Genomic DNA, 21,099 nt, shown 5'->3' on the forward strand with positions numbered 1-21,099 from the left:
AAGAATAACATCCCTACATTCCTAGATTTTCGAAGGAGGGCTTATATGAAGTGTTTAGAGATAATAACTATAAGAAATATCAGCACAAGCATCAAAGTACTATAATTATTATCAACAACGCAGACTAAAAGGAAGGGTGTGGAAATGAGTATTCAGGAAACAGACACAAAATAAAACCATTTTCTTTTACATTAACACGTTACTGCAGATGCGTGACTGAATATTTACGTACTCCTTGGACACTGGTGCTGTGATTTTACCCAAAAGCTTCAAACACAAAGCCTTTATTTTTCTTCAACACACAGTTTATTTGGTTATGTGACATTTTCCATCTGAACTGAAACATCGATTTAACTTCAGAACAAATTAGAAAGCAGGAAAGTCATTTAGGACTGAAACAAGAAAACACACACAAAGCTGACCTGTAGACCTGTATATTATTGAGCATTTTCATATAACAGAGCTTCCTTTCTGTGAGCTGTAACAGACGTGTAAGGGTTAATGGTGTTATTTTTCAGGGTTTCATGAGCCTCAGCCTGATATCTCAAGCGTGAATCGGTTTTTGGTTCCTGCGCTTGTTAACTTCCCCTGTAGGTGCTGTAGGAAAAACGACTCAGGAGCAGCGGGATGTGGAACTTCTGAGAAGCGTCAGTGATGGTGAAGACGATCTGCAGGGAACAAGTCGATGCTGTTAGATTTTATGAGCAAACAATGTGTTCAAACAGAGTTAGGGGCAAAGTCAGGGGGTTAGGGCTTAACAATATGACTCATTAGACCAATTATTAACATTCTTAATTCTTCTTTTTCTTCTTCTTCTTCTTCAGGGGTGGCCACAGCGAATCATCTCTCTCCACTATCTTCTGCATCCTCTAGCACCCTCTACACCCACTAGCTTCATATCCTCATTTATTCCATCCATAGACCTCCTCTTTAGCCTTCCTCTTTGCCTCCTGCCTGGCAGCTCCATGTCCAACATTCTCCTACCAATATACTCACTCTCCCTCCTCTGGACATGTCCAAACCATCTTAATCTGGCCTCCCTAACTTTGTCCCCCAAACATCCAACATGAGCTGTCCCTCTGATGCATTTGTTCCTAATCCTGTCCAACCTTGTTCCCACACTCTCCATTACTCTGGACTGTTGACCCCAAGTACTTAAACTACTATTAACTACTTAATAGTAAAACTACTACTAAAACTACTTAAGTACTATATTCACCAAGAAATTTCCTGACGTTGAGTTTACACATTAAAGTCTTAATAGATGACATAAAAGGCAGAAAGGCATGGATTGTATATTTATTAGAGAATAAAAGAGAATAAAAACTCAACCACATAAGCATTAATACGAATAACGTGAAATCCTGAAAGGATGTAATCCTAATATCCATGTTTAACTGTGATTTTTCTCCAATACCTCGACATACGGGTAGAAGCAGGTCTCTCCCAGTCCTTCCCAGTACTGTCCGGTCTCGAAGCACATCTTATAGGTACCAGGAAGGAAGGTTTCTCTAGTAATAAGACCTGGACATCGTCCATCAGTGTTGGTAGTTCTACAGGAAAAAGATTTATATGATTTATTTGTGATCGGATTGGTTCTGTGAAATTATACCGCAGTGATATTTTACCCTGCTGTCAGATGGTTCCAAGCTGACGTCGTAAGATCCAGGTAGTATAGCGTGATGCTCATGCCGGCAGCTGGGACACCAAGGCCGGTGTTCAGGACGTGAGTGGTGAGGGGACTCGGTGGCAGAGTGCTCATTTCTGAACACTACAACAAGGACAGAGCTGATTTAGTAGCTGTTTTACAATATCTGTAAAATTGTTTATTATATTATAATATAATACACTATATTGCCAAAAGTTTTGGGACACCCCTCCAAATCATTGAATTCAGGTGTTGTTTTCAGGGGTTGGGCTCGGCCCCTTAGTTCCAGTGAAAGGAACTCTTAATGCTTCAGCTTCATACCAAGACATTTTGGACAATTTTATGCTCTTTGTGGGAACAGTTTGGGGATGACCCCTTCCTGTTCCAACATAACTGTACACCAGTGACCAAAGCAAGGTCCATAAAGACATGGATGAGTGAGTTTGGTGTGGAGGAACTTGACTGGCCTGCACAGAGTCCTGACCTCAACCCCATAGAACACCTTTGGGATGAATTAGAGCGGAGACTGTGAGCCAGACCTTCTCGTCCAACATCAGTGCCTGACCTCACAAATGCGCTTCTAGAGGAATGGTCAAAAATTCCCATAAACACACTCCTAAACCTTGTGGAAAGCCTTCCCAGAAGAGTTGAAGCTGTTATAGCTGCAAAGGGCGGGGCAACGCCATATTACATTCATGTACATATAAAGGCAGACCTCCCAAAAATTTTGGAAATATAGTGTACCTTTGACCAGCCCACCTATCTATTACATTATATTATTATATATTGTGTCAACGTCTGTGAGGATAGGTTTTAATAAGCTGAGTCACATGAACTAATAATTATGAGCTTCACCTGATTCGCTGCTAAAATATGATCTTTAATATGCTGCAATCTGGTGCTCATGTGGGCTTCTAGTCTTTTCTAGCAGCCTTTAAAGCCTACAGGATGAACATAGAGAGAGGAAAGCTTGAGATTAGTTTATTGTAGAGATATATTTATCTCATATTTACAGATAGAAAATACCAAAATCAAGAAGAAAAATTACAATTAGTCTCTAAATGATATTCATCGTGATAATGGATTCATTTGTTACGAATCGTGTACTTACTGTGGATGTGTGTATCCTTGTTAAAGGCTGCAGGAGACGTGCAGGTCATTCACCTGTCTATCACTCACCTGTCCGTCAGTGCAAAGTGCACGTGCCAAATTTTCACACGCGACAATTATTATTTTTTTTTTTTTATTTTTTTTTTTTTTGTATTAAAGTTGACTTGGCCTCCGGACTGTGGCATGAAAAGTGTAGACGAATAACTCAAATCTAAAGCTAAAGTTGTAGTATAATTCCTTAAAATATTCGGAGGTCTATTTAAAGACGTTAAAACGAGGAAGTAGGGAGAGTCGCCAGTCACGTGACCGGGATGACGCACCTGAATGGCTGGTTCGTGTGATACTTAAAAGTTTATAATAATAATAATAACAATAATAACAACAACAACAACAATAATAATAATAATAATAATAGTAACAACAATAATTTCACATTCAAGAATGTTTTGGTACATTTTAAAAAAAATACTTTTTGTATTTATAGAATATTCTATTTATTTTTTAATTTATATTTTATATCTCATTTATATTTTTGAATAAATCTTTTTTTTTACTTTTGAATACATTTGTATATATAGATTATTTCATTTATTTTTCATTTATATTTGTTATTAATATTTATTTATTTATTTATTTATTTATTTATTTATTTATTTATTTAACATTTATTTATTTTACATTTATTTAATTAATTCCTAAATGCTCAATCTGTATTGTATCGATGAAAGAGACAGAACTGTTCAGAGAATAAAATATTTCTTAAATAAATTAAATAAATATTCCAAATATAAAATTACATGTCATGTTTATCAGACAGTTGTATAATACCTGATTGTGATAAAATATAATATCTATTTTGGTACTTTTTTTAATATATACATTTTGTATTCATAGAATATTTTGTTTGTTTCTAATATATATTTTACATCTCATTTATATGTTTGAATACATTTTGTACTTTTGTACATTTGCATATTTAGATTATTTCATTTATATTTATTTTATTAATATTTATTTATTTTATATTTATTTAATTAATTCTTAAATACTAAATCTAAATGTATAGTACCGTATCGACAAAAGAGACAGAACCGTTCATATAATAAAATAAAATATTTTTAAAAAATATTGCAAATGTAAAATTACACGTTATGTTTATCAGACAGTTGTATAATACCTGATTGTCATAAAATATAAAATATCTGGACATAATTTTCATTCATGATGTGTCTTAGTGAAGCAGCTGTGTGGGATTTTTTTGTTCTGTAGCGTAAATATCACTCCTCATTGATTTCAGTGTACTGAGTGACCGCTGCTTTGACCGTTACAAACATACCTTATATGGTAGTGAAACTGGCTGTAGTTTGTAGATCTCAGAGGAAGCTTTCTGCTCCACAGGATTTTGTGCTGAAAACAACATTCTGTATTTCTGCACACTGTGGAGCGAATTGTCTCTCTGTGCTTAGAGCCTTGAAAAATGGTCTTTTTTGTTGGCATCTTTTGTCACAAACGTGTGAGAAATGTGATGATTGTGTGGTATTTCTGGCACAGAAGCAGGTTTGGTCACTCCGCTGTGCCGGGCCTGGAGCTGAAACTGTGCTAGCTATTGACCTAACAACCCGCCATGTGCTGAGCGCCTGCAGCGGAACAATTTTCTCTTTTCCACTTATTCTTCCACTTATTCCCTCTGAGTGACTGTAATAACCAACTGATGCATTGTTACCTAATTGTGCGACAATCTCCTTATAAATATATAAAATGTGTGTGTTACTGTAGAATTATTTGACTGTAAGAAGGAGGAAAGAAGGCGTTTCTCACAAACAGCACAATACCTCTAATGAAAGAGTCTTAGATATTTCTTTTATTTGTTCTCTTTTCCAAGATTAAAAACAAAAAAAGCAAGATTAAAATCAGACAGCAAGAAACACACGGAAAACAAAGTTTTACAATATTACACATTATTACACACCGACCCACACAGTTACGTTCAGGCCGAAGCGCCGAGAACGCAGAAGAAGAGAATCTGGTAATGTTTATGTGTCTCACACTGAGATCAACAAGACACCAGAGTCTGTAGAGATGTGAGCGTGGAACGAGAAAGGAAGGAAGGAAGGAAGGAAGGAAGGAAGGAAAGAAAGAAAGAAAGAAAGAAAGAAAGAAAGAAAGAAAGAAAGAAAGAAAGAAAGAAAGAAAGAAAGAAAGAAAGAAAGAAAGAAAGAGATCCAGTAAATCTGCTTTAATGAAGTAGGGTGAAGGAAGGAAGGAAGGAAGGAAAGAAGGAAGGAATAAAAGAAATTAAGAAAAGGAAGGACAGAAGAAAGTTAAAAGAAAGGAAGGAAGGGAAATTGAAAGAAAGGAAAGAAGGAGAAAAGAATGAATGAGAAAAGAAAAAGAAAAGAAAAGAAAGTGAGGTGTGAGGTGCAGTGGATGCGGGGTGTGAGGTGCGGTGGATGCGGGGTGTGAGGTGCGGTGGATGCGGTGTGAGGTGCGGTGGATGCGGTGTGAGGTGCGGTGGATGCGGTGTGTGAGGTGCGGTGGATGCGGGGTGTGAGGTGTGAGGTGCGGTGGATGCGGGGTGTGAGGTGCGGTGGATGCGGGGTGTGAGGTGCGGTGGATGCGGTGTGAGGTGCGGTGGATGCGGTGTGAGGTGCGGTGGATGCGGGGTGTGAGGTGTGAGGTGCAGTGGATGCGGGGTGTGAGGTGCGGTGGATGCGGGGTGTGAGGTGCGGTGGATGTGGGGTGTGAGGTGCAGGTATGGGGGTTTTTTGGTATTGGGCTGGTTTAGGGTCTGCTTTATTTTTGTCACACAGATCTGGCAACCCAGCGTGAGAAGCTCGAGAAGACGGTATAAAGACTCCTATTGTCATGTGCTGCATTTGTGTCCTGTAATGACACCTGTAATAACACCTGTAATAACACCTGTAATGACACCTGTAATGACACCTGTAATGACACCTGTAATGACACCTGTAATGACACCTGTAATGACACCTGACACTACACACAGGAATGAGAGCCGGTACACGAGCGCTAAAAAGAAGGAACTAAACGTAAATCTCACAACTTTACTGATGAGACCCAGGATTATTTTGATATGCTGGACTGTGTGTTGTGTCATGTCGTGAGCTGTTGCCGTGGAGACAGAGGCGGGTTCTTCTTCTTCTTCTGCATGTCAGGCTCTTCTGTCTTGCTACATCACTCAGCAGACCGGTCTGGAGACGACAGAGAGGAAGCTGAAGCTTAAAATCCTTACACAATAAATGCGACTTTACAGTATTGAGAGCACTGAGAGCGAATTTGAACGAAATCCTGCACAACTTAAAAAAGATGGGAAAGCTGTGAAAGATTACAGTCAGAGTAGAGAAATTATGAATTAAACATCAGCACTGCCGTAAATACCTCAATTATCTCAATTGTAGCCGTCCCGATATTTAAGAAAAATGTACGATTTTGAAATGAATGTTGCGTAACTGATATTTTGGACACAATATGGCCAAATAATTTGTTTATTTTTGCTTACATCCCCTCACACTCACTCATAGCTTGTCGACTAGCTAGCTAGCTAGATAATTCTCATAGATTTATACACTGCAGTAAAATTAGCTTCATGTTTTTCTTTTCATCTTCATCTGACCAGCATTCATACACTATACTGCCAAAAGTTTTGGGACACCCCTCCAAATCATTGAGTTCAGGTGTTGTTTTTCAGGGGTTGGGCTCGGCCCCTTAGTTCCAGTGAAAGAAACTCTTAATGCTTCAGCTTCATACCAAGACATTTCGGACAATTTCATGCTCACAACTTTGTGGGAACAGTTTGAGGATGACCCCTTCCTTCTAGAGGAATGGTCAAAAATTCCAATCCTTGTGGAAAGCCTTCCCAGAAGAGTTGAAGCTGTTATAGCTGCAAAGGGCGGGACAACTCCATATTACATTCATGTGCATGTAAAGGCAGACGTCCCAGTTTTGACCTGGCTCGCAGTCTGTGCTCTAATTCATCCAAAAGCTGTTCTACTGGGTTGAGGTCAGGACTCTGTGCAGGCCAGTCAAGTTTCTATAAGAGTTCCTTTCACTGGAACTAAGGGGCCGAACCCAACCCCTGAAAAGCAGATGTAATATTCACAGGAATATGTTTCCTTTGACGAGCTCACTGATATCGCTAACTCTGCTGTAGTAACAGTTTTATCAGGAATGTTGCTAAAAATGGGATTTTACAATCCTAAAACAGACAAGCAGCAGAAGCTTCCAGTGTGATTATACTAAATCTATGCTCTCTTGGAAATCTGTGCATCCAATCAAATCAGTGGGCTGAAGTGTCATATAATACGGCATTACACTTGTGAGGTCAGCCCTCTTCCGCATACTCAGGATGCTTCCACTCAAACTATGCCAGTGCCTGCTGCTTCCAACTCCCAGCCCACTCCAGCTACTCAACCTCCTTGTGGTTCCCTTGGTCCTACTACATACATATACACTGTGTATTCTGACCCCTTTCTATCAGAACCAGCATTAACTTCTTCAGCAATTTGAGCAACAGTAGCTCGTCTGTTGGATCGGATCACACGGGCCAGCCTTCTCTCCCCATGTGCATCAATGAGCCTTGACCACCCATGACCCTGTCGCCGGTTAACCACTGTTCCTTCCTTGGACCACTTTTGATAGATACTGACCACTGCAGACCGGGAACACCCCACAAGAGCTGCAGTTTTGGAGATGCTCTGATCCAGTGGTCTAACCATCACAATTTGGTCCTTTTGGTCAAACTCGCTCAAATCCTTACGCTTGTCCATTTTTCCTGCTTCTAACACATCAACTTTGAGGACAAAATGTTGACTTGCTGAATAATATATCCCACCCTCTAACAGGTGCCATGATGAGGAGATCATCAGTCTTATTCACTTCAACTAGCAGTGCGCAGAATGTTGAGCTGAGTTGAATCTGTACCATAATTGTGGGTCATGAGTGTAGAAATAAAAACCCAATGTTGTGCAACACCATTTTTCTCCTTCTCACTCCCTTACGTATGATTATCTACAATTAGCTTTTGTTCAGAACTTCCAGAACTTCTGGTAATAACAGTGTCACATTCACAGATGTAAAAAAAAGTCTGAGAACTTCTTAGAAATGAGAACCTATTCATTAAGCTAATGGCCTGTTAATTGAGTTACTTATCAACGGCAACAATTTTTTAAAAAAATAAATAAAACACACCCCCATCTTTTCATGAGCAGATCCAGAAAGTCTCCTCTGCGGCTAAACAATGGAGCAGAAACGCAGCTACAGATCATTAGTATATAATTAGCTTAATTAACAGCTCGTACTGTAAGTTCCCATGTTACGTTCTTTTATGAGCCAACCTACTTTTCAGTTCATTGTCCATGCAATAACCAGCAGCTTGAATAAAGTTAATGGTGTATAAACAATTAAGAATTAATAAACATTAATAAAACTGTGATTTATTGTTTAATATGCTATATTGAGCAGGGCATTAATATGTCAGGACATTAAGCTACATATATTTACTGCTGCATGAGCCTGAATGGATGTAAGGAATTAAGCCAGCATGGCTTCATTCCTCTTATACAACAGCACCTTGCTATTATAATCACAACCATTATGTCTCAGAGGCCAAAAAATGGCTTTTTTTTGTTGTGTCCATGTTGATGATTGAGTGTCTGTCATGTCTCACTCACACAGTGGTGGTTAATATGAAGCTCATAGGAAAGTAGACACTCAGAATTTTGTAGTATTTCTGTTGTTCCCTCACCTACTAGAGGTGATATATTCATAGAAATTGGGAATGGTGGCCCAAATGGTTAAGGGTATGGGTTGCTGAAGATTCAACAACACCAAGCAAGGCCCTTAACCCTAACTGCTCCAGGCGGGGCTATATCCTAGCTGACCCGGATGCTCCAAGTGCTTGTTCATCTAAAAAGCAGCTCAGATTCGATCCTTAACCAGAACCGGTAAAATTCTGTGTAAGGTTCTCCACCGGAGGGAAAAACACACGTCTAAAACACACTGAAAGTCAACAGACTCGTTTTAGATCAGCCTGAACAGCATTCATTTCTTTATACTGATTAAAAACGTCTCATAAGTCGAGTTAAATTCCCCCTGTAAAAGGAAAAGCCAGTGTACTTCATTTAAAAGGGTTAAAGGACGACACGTTATAGTTTTTCTGTTTATGATGTGCAACACTCATGAGGCATGTTAGTTCTTGTTGTGTGTGTGTGTGTGTGTGTGGGAGAGAATACACACACATATATATGGGCTGATTTACCTGAGCCGTGCCTCTTTACATTTCGTCCTCCATGTCAGAGTTGTGATGATTCATCTGCAGTAAAGAGAAACACAAAGACCCTTTACTACGAGCACCAACACTCCACAGAACACCATCACAGTCATTATGAAGAGTTCACAGCTCACTACATGCTGCTCGGAAACAAATGAGATTCGAGTCACAGGGTTCGATCTCAGATCGGTCGTTTTTTTCTCCCAGCAGCAGTGCCTAACGGCTGAGAATGAAGCCACGCTGTGATGACAGAGAGACGAGTTAGCTCTCGCTGAGCCTCTGCTCTCTAACATATGGGCTCTCGCTAAGAGAAACAGAACCCTCATCATTTATACAGGAGATCATCCAGACTGGAAAACAGCTTGGAAAACAACAAGAGAGCTCTGAGCTGCAGGAGGAAGCGAGGGATGTGGCAGCACAGTATTTTTATGTAGACGTGTACTGTACTTGAAGAACGCTTAGCAACGACGATCTTTGGGAAGGTCAAGAGTCTGTAGTCCTTTTATTGGAGAAAAAGCTCGTTGTTAATATGACGGTTGTATTTAACTTGCAAATAAAATAAAAATTAGAGTGCACCTGGGGTGCCAAAATTTACACCCGAGTTCACATTATCAACATTTATTAATTTGTATAATATTTTTTAGTATATTGGATTACGCTCATTTCTGCAGTTTGAGCTGAAAATGCATTGTTATTAATTGTTTATTGAGCATTTATTAACGTTTATAATAATAAATAATGAATAATAATGTTAACTTACCGTGTCGCACTTAACATTTTAGTGTTATCAGCTCATGAGATAAATATCACAATATTTGCTTTCATCTCAGTTCATTTGTCTGTCATGATTTCAGATGAAACTGCCTTTTTAAAAAATGTGTAATTTCTTGCTTTTATGTCCGATTGCGATTGACGTGGAAAAAATCCCCAAGCTTTTATTTTTTCTCTTGATTTTCTTCCCCCAGTTTTAAGTGCTTGGTTTAAATGGGGTTAGTCTAGAGACTATAAAACAACTCCTCCTATATCACATCGACTCAAGAAACGCCGTAATCAGTAAAGCATGTACATAACATGAGTCAATTTTTAATTATCTGTATTTTCATCCCAATAGAAGTAATTGCTGGTTGTCGGTGTGTGGAAGCTGATAGTGTAGATCATTTCTACAGTATTTCACTTCCATGAAACAAAAACATTACCTACTGAGGGAATGATTTTTTGGGGGGAAAAAAGGTGTTGGTAATATTAACAAAGTGGAAGAGTAATTGCAGCTTTGCTATTGTGCGCAGGACACACAGAAGGAGGCTAAACGTGCTTCATTTGTCACTGCCACCAGGTAAGAGGTCCAAGGTAATTACACATAATTGTAACGTGGCTTCTGGAATAATAGTCGTGTCTATATATAGTTGTCTTTATATAAGGCTCCGAAAAGGCTTGACAGGAAAAGTGCCCAGGCTTTTCTGTCTAATAAGTAGTGCTTTTGTGTGTGTGTGTGTGTGTGTGTGTGTGTGTGGTAGGTGAGAACGAAAGAAAAATTGTGCTAGCTTAGTGGAAATTTATGCTGCAGCAAGCAAATCTGTCTCACGTGTCAAACTAATACCGGCGTGATTAGATGGCTTTTCTGTTTGTTTATTTGTCTGTGAGGTAGTGTTGTGTTTACCGAGGATTAAAAACTTCACTGTGAATTATTCCCGCGTGAGATTTCCTTGTTTTGCCAGGCTTGAGAATTTCGTCTGTCGGGAAACCGGGCGTAGTTTTGCATTTTAACGCGTTTATCAGCTGTCAGTGCGATTCGTGATGCTCACGTACCTCATTGTGCTTATCTCATTTCTCAATGACAGACAATGCACACGCAAGCACCCACCCACACACACACACACACACACACACACTGTCATGCATTGTCCTCTTTAAATAAACTGATTACTGTTTGGTTATCTGTAAAGGCCCAGAAGCAGAGTGAATTTAGATGGAATAAAGCTCGTCACCATGTGCGGCTCGTCGTCGCTCGCCTCTCCCAGCTCCGGAGTGTCTCTCCGGGTGCAGCGGCGTGGGCTGGGAGTTCTGGGAGATCCCTCTCGACTGCTGGTTGATGGGTGGTATGGTGAACCCCCTGAGCTCCCACCATGAGAAAATGGAGAACCTGCAGAACATGGAGACACATTTAAGTCTAAACTCTCTTGAGCGCAATGCTAAAATACTCCAACGCTCGGCATGGTTTCAGGAATTCAACTCTAGTCTATCACAGGGTACTATGTACACTCACATTCACATCTAGCCTACATTCAGCAGAGTTAAACAACCTACATGTTTTTAGGAGTTTGGAGGAAACCCAAAGACAGATCTGTGGCAAGGCAACCTGCTGAACCACCATGATACCAACAAAAAGAAAATTGTACATCTATTTTACTCCTAGCTTTTACTAATGACATGTCGGTGTAGCCTGTAACAAGACAACAAACTAAAACATAAGACAAAAGCAACTGTTAGGATCTACAGGGACAGTTCCCTGCCTGACCACCAGAGCGCAGGCCAGGATCCGGGTTCGATACCCGCTTGAGGCAGTTCACCAACAAAACACACCTGAGAAATATTCTGTGTTTTAAAGTATCAACAAAAAATGTTTTTTTGTCATTTACTACAAAAAATCAGTTCATAACAACTCCCTGAGAATGAGACACCACTCCCTGAAGTAAATCTGCATAAAGCCACAAAAACTCCGATCAAGCATAACATTATGACCACTGCCAGGTGAAGTGAATAAGACTGATGATCTCCTCATCATGGCACGTGTTAGTGGGTGGGATATCAAAAGTGGAACAGTGATGAACCGGTGACAGGGTCATGGGCGGTCAAGGCTCATTGATGCACGTGGGGAGTGAAGGCTGGCCCGTGTGATCCGATCCAACAGACGAGCTACTGTTGCTCAAATTGCTGAAGAAGTTAATGCTGGTTCTGATAGAAAGGGGTCAGAATACACAGTGCAGGACGGATCAGGGCTGTTTTGTCAGCAAAAGGGGGACCGACAAAATATTAAGCATAAGGTGGTCATAATGTTATGCCTGATCAGTGTATATACATATATATCACACAGGAAGAAAACTTGCACGTTCCCTAGCTTTTCATCGCTATGTTTAAATGTAAATCCGTACAGATTTGACTTGTTTTCTGACTAATCTCTGGTAAACTTGACGGAGAACTGTGTGAAGCCCCTCAGCACGCTCACGTTACTGACTCAGACACATTGATCGTTCAGCATCGGCAGCGCTGTAATTAAAGCAGGGATGGATTAGACAGAACTGAAGAAAAACGATGAAGAAAAAAAAGGATTGTGATGGTGGTGGGTGAAGGGGGATGGTGGTGGTGTCTGGGAGGACTTGGAGAAAGCGAGCTGTCTGTCAGAGATTAGAGAAAAACTAAAGAGACGACTGAACGTATTATAAGTATAACTGAGCACAAACATGCCTGTGGAGCTCTTTTGCAAATGACGGACGGTTCCTCACCGCCTCAGATCCGTGATTTAATTAACAGATCGTTGGCAATTATTTGAAACTGAGCTATTTATCTTAAAGCATATTATTCACTAGATTCAATGAATTACTGAGGAACTACGGTGTAATGAATAGGACTGATGAGAATGAGGAGCTACTGAGAGCTTCTTTAACCCTTTATACCAGCAACACTGGAAATGTGGAAATGGACTTATGGGATGTTTTCAGTCAGATTTTCAGGCTGTGAGTCTGATATAAAATGAGTCTGTTGGCTTTCAGTGCAGCTCAAAGATCAAATTCGAGCTGCTTTTTAGATGAACAAACACGTGGCGCATCTCAGAGAGCAGAAATGGGTTTGATATCAACATTTACGTTGAAGATACAAACATTTGTGTGGAAAAATGAAATGTTTTTTTTTACAATTTTTCTATGAATATTTTGCTCGTAGTAGGCAAATTCATAAAATCCCGAATGTCTATATTATAGAGTTGTGATGTTTAGGATTTTTTGTTCCTTCATGTCCCACTAAACCACATTATACTTATTTAATTCAATTAAAACTGATATAATAAGCTGTAGAAGAAAAAGTTATTTTAAGGCCATAGTAATGGATTGAACTGCTGATTTCAATATCCTTGAGATCAACCCAAATAAAAGTTATATTAATACTCTTGTAAAGTATAAATGCCATTAAAATCACAGAAGGCATGATGTTAAATCCCACTTGGTATGCCGGATATGTAAATGGATGTAAAGTGTAAAAAAAAATGACAAAGAATCTTGACCATGTAAATCTCAAGATTAACACTAGGGGGCAGCATAAGCTCAACTGATTCACTTCACACCATATCCCGTCTATATATATAATTGTTTTTTTTACTATAAACTTGTTAGAGGATCAGAGGAAGAGAAGAGGTTCACAGAGTTCAGCTTTGTAGCTGGAAAAAGACTGACCTGTGTGCTCCTGCCTTTGTCTGTCCATCCTGTCCAGGCTGTCCAGCAGGCCATCAATCTGCACCTTTATTGTCGTCAACTCGCGCTTTATGGTCTGCAGCTCCTCCATTTTCACTGCAGAGACACAACGAGATCGAGATAGAGACAGAGAATTCCCACTTTACACAAAAGGTCAGAATAAAAGTAAAAAAACAGCCCATAAAAACAGCTGAAATATCGACGGGGTTTGAGTCGAGGCAGATGCTATCGCTCCATCTGTAGAGCCGACCTCAAACGAGCGAATGCACAAATCACTCTGAAGAGTCTCGTTTTTTCCCTTTCCCTTGAACCCCATATCCACTCTAAGCGATCATTCTGTGCCTCTTTGGCAGTGTAAAAAGGACTATAATACACAGAGAGAAATATTAGATGACCCATCAGGTTGAAGAATGAACAATAAAGACGTAAATGAGACACTGTGAAGAAATAGAAATAAAATTATAGAGCGATTCGCTGAACAAGCCGACGTTCCGAGCCCGGAGCTCCACGGTGCTGAGGTGACCCGAGACCCGCTGAGGTGCTAATAGCATGTTCTGAACACTCTCATGCTATTCTTTCTGCTCTGTTAATTTGGTGTAATGGCATGCTCTGATAGGACTGACTCCATTAAAGGAGGAAAGGGTACGGAGAAGAGCTTTTTAATAAAATAGCATCTGGAGGTTTCTTCCTGAGACTAGCTGATCACTTAACTGCAATCAAACACGCAGAAATCGAGCCGTACGCTAAAGGATGAACATATATCACGGTTTTTCGTGAATAAAAAAAAAATTAAACAAACATAAGGTCCACAAAATCCACAGAAAGTCCAGTTTCTGTGGCTAATGAGCTAACAGGACTTCTCACAGAAGTCATATTCATAGATTTAAAAAAAGGTTTTACTTCCAACATTAGCCAGCTATCACTGACAGGATGACTGAAATGAGCTAATCTAGCCAAAAATTTAGAAGTTGGTGAAGGAAACGATTTATAGCTGCTTTATAACATAAGTAATAACGAGAACGAGCTTGTTTTGCGCTGCTTTGTCCCACATCATTAATATAACAAGGAATAGACAAAATGTGTACTATAATGTGTTTTTTAGTAAATAAAAATGTTAGCTTTGGCAAATTGCTGTGTTATAAGAAGAATAAAAGAGTTCAGAGCATGCTGGAAATGGAAAATAATTAAGGTCTGGGTGGAAAACACCTGCTACAGGGAAGTGGCGGATCAAGCAGTTAAGGCTCTGGGTCACTGATCGGAAGGTTGGAGGTTAGAGCCCCGGTACTGCCAAGCTACTGCTGTTGGGTCCCTGAGCAAGGCCCTTAACCCTCCCTGCTGGCTGACCCTATGCTGGGATATGCGAAACTGAGGCAGTGGTAGCTCAAGTGGTTAAGGCTCTGGGTCGTTGATCGGGGTTCAAGCCCCAGCACTGCCATGCTGCCACCGTTGGGCCCTTGAGCAAGGCCCCCAACCCACCCTGCTGCAGGGTACTGCTGCATCATGCTCTGACCCAACCCCCAAGGATGGAATATGCAAAGAAAGAGTTTCATAGTGCAGTGACAAATACAACTTAATACCTGATACCTCTACTCACAATTAGTAACTAATAGTAATTTACTATTTACTATTTCTGTTGTCATGGTGATACACACACACACACACACACACTGTTTTTTGTGTGTGTGTTTTTGTTGTGCAGATATTTCAGACTGCTAGTGAAGATTAAACTCTATAAGCTGGATTCAGAATAAATGAGTATGTTTTTAAAAGGATGTGGTGGGGTTGATGCATCTGTCAGTCTCAGCTCTGGAAACTTTGCCTCTGCCTTTATTTTGTCTTTGACGTTATATTCTGCGACTGGAACTTTTGGACCTGCTGAGAAAATGACAGGTTGTCTCGGAGACGTGTAAATGCAGATTCGAGTTTGCGTTCGCGTACACTTAGCTCTGCTGGAAGAGTGGGGTCTGGAGGAGCCCTTGGAGGACGAGCGGTCTCGGCTGTGTCGCTGCCTGGAGGAAGACGAGCGTGCTCTCTTGGCCAGGCTGGAACTGTGGGGCAGCGCGGGCACTGCCGATGGGACACGCTGGTAATCGAACACCCTGAAGAAAACATGAACATGCTACGATTACTTCAAACACACACACATACAATAATAACACATGTACACAGTAAATAGCACGATTGTTTTCATCCCCATAATGTTAGCATTACATGATTCCTGTTAGTATTTTTAAATCATATTCTTTATCCTACACCTTCTGAGGAGATCATATTTATAATCTTCACTGCTAATGCTAGCCAGCTAGCTAACAGAAGCAAGATCTCTGAGAGGATTTTTTTTATTTACAAAGCTGTACAACCTTCCAGTTAATGCTAGTCAGCTAGAAATACTAAAACCTGCACTGTTTACCACATACCATGAGCTAACAAGCTAACAGGACATTTCGGAGAAGTCACATTCATACATTTTAACCATTTTTTTAATCCCAACATTAGCCAGCTACTAGCTAATGACAGGATTTCTGAAAAGATATAAATGATAATGTAGCTAATTCTTGCTTTATGATTAAAATAAGCAAACCTGTCAGGATTTTTTTTATTCCATAATCATAAATGTTACAGCTAAAGCTAGCCTGACTGGGCAAGATATCTGACAGATGTTTATATTTATGACATTTTTTATTTAAAGTTAATGCTATGCAACTAACGAGTATGCTAACCTGTTAAGATTTCTGTAAGGATTTTACGCCATTGTTTATAATTGTTGTAAAATGTTTGTAAAATGTTCAGAATTCCTGAAAAGATATAAATGCTTATAATCTTCTCTGCTAATGCTAGCTTTATGACTAAAATGAGCTAACCTAGCCAGTTAGCAAAAGCTAATCTGACAGGATTTCGGGCAAGATGTACAAAATCATATTGTTTATCATTTTTATCACTGCAGCTATTTGTCAACTAGCTAACATAAGCAATGTTACAGGATTTCTAAAAGAACGTTTATGCTACATTTATAAATGTTAATTTAAATAGTTTTCTGCTAACATTAGCTAACTAATCAAACTAACCTGACAAGAGTTTTTTAATTAACTCCATATTCGTAAATGTTTCTTATTTGTTACAGCTAATGCTAGGCAGCTGAGCTGACCTGATGTGATGTCATTAATATTTAAGCTAACCTGTTAAGATTTCTGAGAGGATTTTATGTCATATTTATAATGTCTTTAATATTTAATCCTGCTATGGCTAGGTATCTAACTAACAAACTAACATTTCAGGATTTTTATTCTCTATTCTAAAGATGGTTTCATTTTAATTCTCCTGCCAAGACGAGCCTCAAGATAAGCTAATTTACAAGCTAGCCTGAGACAATTTCTGAGAGAGTTTTTAGGACTTGCTAACAAACTAGTAACTAAAGCTAACCTGACAGGATTTCTGAAAGATATATATTCATTGCTAACACATGCTAGAGAAGTAACACAAGCACAGGGTCATGTAGAGCTTTAAAAAATAAATAAAACTACGGCAAAATATATTTATAATATAACTCATTTAGCTTCTGTCCTAAATGAAGGAATTTTCCATGGAGGATTTTTCATTTTTTCACTTTTAATTAATCTTTAATGCATTCATTTTGCAGCGTTGTAAGGTTCCAAGCGAGCGCACTATCGCTGCGTTTCAGCAGCAGAGTGTTTGGATTTCAGCAAGAGTTTATGAGTTTCTATTAGTGTGTGTGTGAGTGTGTGTGTGTGTGTAGCATGGGAGTGTTTGCATTTCAAAATAGGAGAAAAGCGAGCCAGCCAGGAGTGCCATGGATTCCTGACACGAATAAGAACCAGGAGGATATTTCAGAGGAGGATGCTAGAATGTTTAAAACTGCAGCCACTTTACTTCTTATATCAGGCGGTTCTACGGCAAATAGTCCTCTATTGTAGTCCGGTTTTAAAACTCTTCTCTTTCCTCCGCCAGCCTGCTCTGTGATCTTTTTTTTCTCTTCGCTTTCTCGATCTCGAGGCACTCTTTCTTCTTTATGAACAGTGGTAAGAAGGTTTTATCTTCTACAAAATCAAATTGCTGCTGTCAAAGCCTATCAAACGCTCCGTGGCGAGGAGACGATGATAGGAGATTTTAGGAGCTTGTGTTACTTTGGATTCTGATACCAGCCATTACATCAGAGATAGAAAGAGAGAGAGAGAGTGACAATAAAAAAAATGAAAAAGTTTTGTAAGGCGAGAGGTTTTTACTTTGCAGTCGTTTGCTAACTTTAATCTGATTGAATAGCAAGACAAAAATAGCGCATATACATAGGATATATATCTATCCTATATATCTTTATATATATATATATATATATATATATATATATATATATATATATATATATATATAAAGACCTAGAAAGCTAATCACACCATAATCCCACTTGGCCGCCATATTTATTCTCTGTCTCTTTCTACCACAGGGAAAGTCTTCAGGATGACAGGATTTGGAGTTTCTCTGAATCATGAGCAGACTTGTGATGGAAAAACTGCTTATAACCGCTTTAATGTAAATGATATCTTGTTTTGCAATTATTTATAGTAATTAATAGTAGCTGTGAATTTTGAGGATGGTTTAATCATCAACCCCTGGGGTATAAGAGGAATAAACACTTCAACAAGCGTTGATTATTTTCCAATCACGCTATGCCTTCGAGTCTTTTAATTCTTACATATATTGGCCAATTTTTTGGTTTGTTTTGCTGAATCAAGACTGCATAAGATAAATGAATCATTTTTAATGGTTTTCTAGTTTGTTTTTTGCCACAAGAAGATAAACCTGAGCAGATCCAGCCCCATACTGTTTAGCAAGAAGAGATTTCTGTTCTGCAGGTAGATGCTGATGTGGTGTGATGGTGATGATGTGAATGAAACCTTTGCTCTGCTGTATTTGTTATTAGCATAACTAAATGTAAATATTGGCTTATTTGTACTCACTGGTTCCATTCCTACAAGTTTACATAGTTATAAGGTGCATACTGATTTGTGTTTCCCTTCCTGCCAATCAGAAATGTGCCAGAAAAAAGCTGTTCTCTGTAGAAAGCCGGAATGATTGTTAATTGTGTCTACAGTTTTGGAAAACATTAAAAGACTTTATTTGTCACATATACATTGATCAGGCATAACATTATGACCACCTGCCTAATATTGTGTTGGTACTGCCAAAACAACCCTGACCCGTCCTGCACTGTGTATTCTGACACCTTTCTATCAGAACCAGCATTAACTTCTTCAGCAGTTTGAGCAACAGTAGCTCGTCTGTTGGATCGGATCACACGGGCCAGCCTTCACTCCCCACGTGCGTCAATGAGCCTTGACCGCCCATGACCCTGTCGACCAGTTCACCACCGTTCCTTCCTTGGACCACTTTTGATAGATACTGACCACTGCAGACCGGGAACACCCCACAAGAGCTGCAGTTTTGGAGATGCTCTGATCCAGTGGTCTAGCCATCACAATTTGGCCCTTCATCAAACTTGCTCCATTTTTCCTGCTTCTAACATCAACTTTGAGGACAAAATGTTCACTTACTGCCTAATATATCCCACCCACTAACAGGTTCCATGATGAGGAGATCATCAGTCTTATTCACTTCACCTGGCACTGCTGAGAATGTTATGGCTGATTGGTGTAGATTACAGCACAGAGAAATTCTTTCTTTTTATACCCCAGCTTTGGAAGTTGGGGTCAGAGAGTAGGGTCAGCCATGATACAGTACCCATGGAGCATTAAGGCCAGACAGGTATATATATGTATATATATATATATATATATATATATATATATATATATATATATATATATATATTATAAATATAATTTTTTGTATTTAATGATAATAAATCATTTTTATGTAATAATAATTATAATATTATTATAACATTATATACATATTTTATATTAATAATAATTATAAGATTATATATAAATATATATCCTTATTTATTATTAATTAATTAATTATTTTTACCAGGATGTATCCTGCTTTTTAACTGCATTTAGAAGGCATTTAAACACACACACTCATCTCCGATTCCCCACCTGCTCCTTTCTTAATTACCGGCCCTCTGGGTGCTGAGGGATTTTACTGGACACTTATGTTTAATTACGTTTGTTCATTCGAAAGCTGTTGATGATCACCGAGGGTCTGGATTAAAGCTGTAGCGAAGCTGGCCGGATCGTATCAGAGTGTTGAGTGACAGATGAAACAGTCTGCTGATTGCGAGTGTATCAAGGAGACAGGATTAAGATGTGAGAAAGCCTTTAAGCTGCTAATCCACAACTCTGAGCAGATAAGACAGAGTAAACAATTACACCGTGGCTGCTTTTCGGGACACCTCGCTTGAAAGCGTTTGCAAATGTTTATTTAGATGTCCGGTGACAACCTTCAGAGCCTTTATTCAGAGACTTCAGTCATTTAACAGCGTTAACCCCAGTGCTCAGAGGTTTCTGTTTTTCAGGATGTAATTGCGTAATGTTTTAAAGAGAGGAGTTGGATTATAGTGATGTGCCTCAGAGCAGACCGGATTAGTCTAGCGATGTAATTATTACTGATTACTCTGGGAATCCGAAATCCATCATGTCAGGACTTTTTATTTAATGCACGGAGCGTGCAGCATATTTTTTGCCTCCTCTAAAACGAGCAGTGGAAATAACTCCGGGTAATAAATATCCCCGTCCGGATCGACGTATCGATAACGATTCCATTATATCCTGTGTGTATAAAAAAAAACAGGCGTCGAGTTTTTTTTCCGACAGGAGAAAGACACGGCGTGATGAGCAGCTCTGTTCTATTATCTGCTGAATAAAAACGAACAGAATGAAGTATTGTACAAGCTGAAAAATAAAGATGAAAAGGACATGTTGAAGAAGAAGAAGTGCTGTATCTGAGGGTTTCAAGAGAGTTCAGGAGAGTAAGAGATAACACCTACATGTACAAGTCACGGTCATGTGATCAGCTAATGATTCCCATCATGTTTCCCAGCATGGAAATGTTTTTAGTTTTGAGAGAGAGAGAGAGAGAGAGAGAGAGAGTCTGTGTGTGTTTGAGAGAGAGAGAGACAGAGAGAGAGAGAGAGAGAGAGAGAGAGTCTGTGTGTGTTTGAGAGAGAGAGAGACAGAGAGTGTGTGTGTCTGTGTGTGTGTTTGAGAGAGAGTGTGTGTGTGTGTGTGTTTAAGAGAGAGAGAGACTGTGTGTGTGTGTGTTTAAGAGAGAGAGAGACTGTGTGTGTGTGTGTTTGAGAGAGAGAGAGACAGAGAGAGAGAGTGAGAGTGAGAGAGAGTGAGACAGAGAGAGTGTGTGTTTGTGTGTGTGTGTGTTTGAGAGAGACAGAGAGTGTGTGTGTCTGTGTGTGTGTGTTTAAGAGAGAGAGAGACTGTGTGTGTGTGTGTGTGTTTAAGAGAGAGAGAGTCTGTGTGTGTTTGAGAGAGAGAGAGACAGAGAGAGAGAGAGAGAGTCTGTGTGTGTTTGAGAGAGAGAGACAGAGAGAGAGAGAGAGAGTCTGTGTGTGTTTGAGAGAGAGAGAGACAGAGAGAGAGAGAGAGTCTGTGTGTGTT

At 39.4% G+C, this 21,099-nt stretch overlaps 2 protein-coding genes across 3 annotated transcripts in view; both read right to left on the bottom strand.

Annotated features, from left to right (window-relative positions):
- Positions 1–283: 283 nt before the first annotated feature.
- On the bottom strand, positions 284–3,047 carry uraha (urate (5-hydroxyiso-) hydrolase a). The gene is made up of 5 exons (XM_058387698.1): positions 2,760–3,047; positions 2,504–2,589; positions 1,629–1,771; positions 1,418–1,553; positions 284–668 (listed from the first exon to the last, which is right to left on the bottom strand). Exons 2-5 carry the CDS (start codon positions 2,552–2,554, stop codon positions 579–581), a joined length of 420 nt encoding a protein of 139 aa, XP_058243681.1. The 5' UTR covers positions 2,555–2,589; positions 2,760–3,047; the 3' UTR covers positions 284–578.
- A 1,565-nt stretch (positions 3,048–4,612) lies between these two features.
- LOC131351938 (RNA-binding Raly-like protein) overlaps positions 4,613–21,099 on the bottom strand; it is an 80,672-nt gene continuing 64,185 nt past the window's right edge. Inside the window, exons 4-9 of one of the 2 annotated variants that reach the window (XR_009204454.1) lie at positions 15,446–15,606; positions 13,490–13,603; positions 11,033–11,187; positions 9,036–9,089; positions 5,714–5,970; positions 4,613–5,677 (exon numbers count right to left, since the gene is read on the bottom strand). Coding sequence is in view for 1 of the 2 variants with exons in the window: in XM_058387686.1 (XP_058243669.1) it covers positions 9,051–9,089; positions 11,033–11,187; positions 13,490–13,603; positions 15,446–15,606 (469 nt within the window). In the remaining variant the exon portion in view is untranslated. Of the gene's footprint in view, positions 5,971–9,035; positions 9,090–11,032; positions 11,188–13,489; positions 13,604–15,445; positions 15,607–21,099 lie in introns of both variants that reach the window. The other variant, XM_058387686.1, reaches the window with a different exon arrangement.

The sequence above is a fragment of the Hemibagrus wyckioides genome, linkage group LG04, assembly GCF_019097595.1.
Source record: "Hemibagrus wyckioides isolate EC202008001 linkage group LG04, SWU_Hwy_1.0, whole genome shotgun sequence".
NCBI classification, from domain to species: domain Eukaryota; kingdom Metazoa; phylum Chordata; class Actinopteri; order Siluriformes; family Bagridae; genus Hemibagrus; species Hemibagrus wyckioides.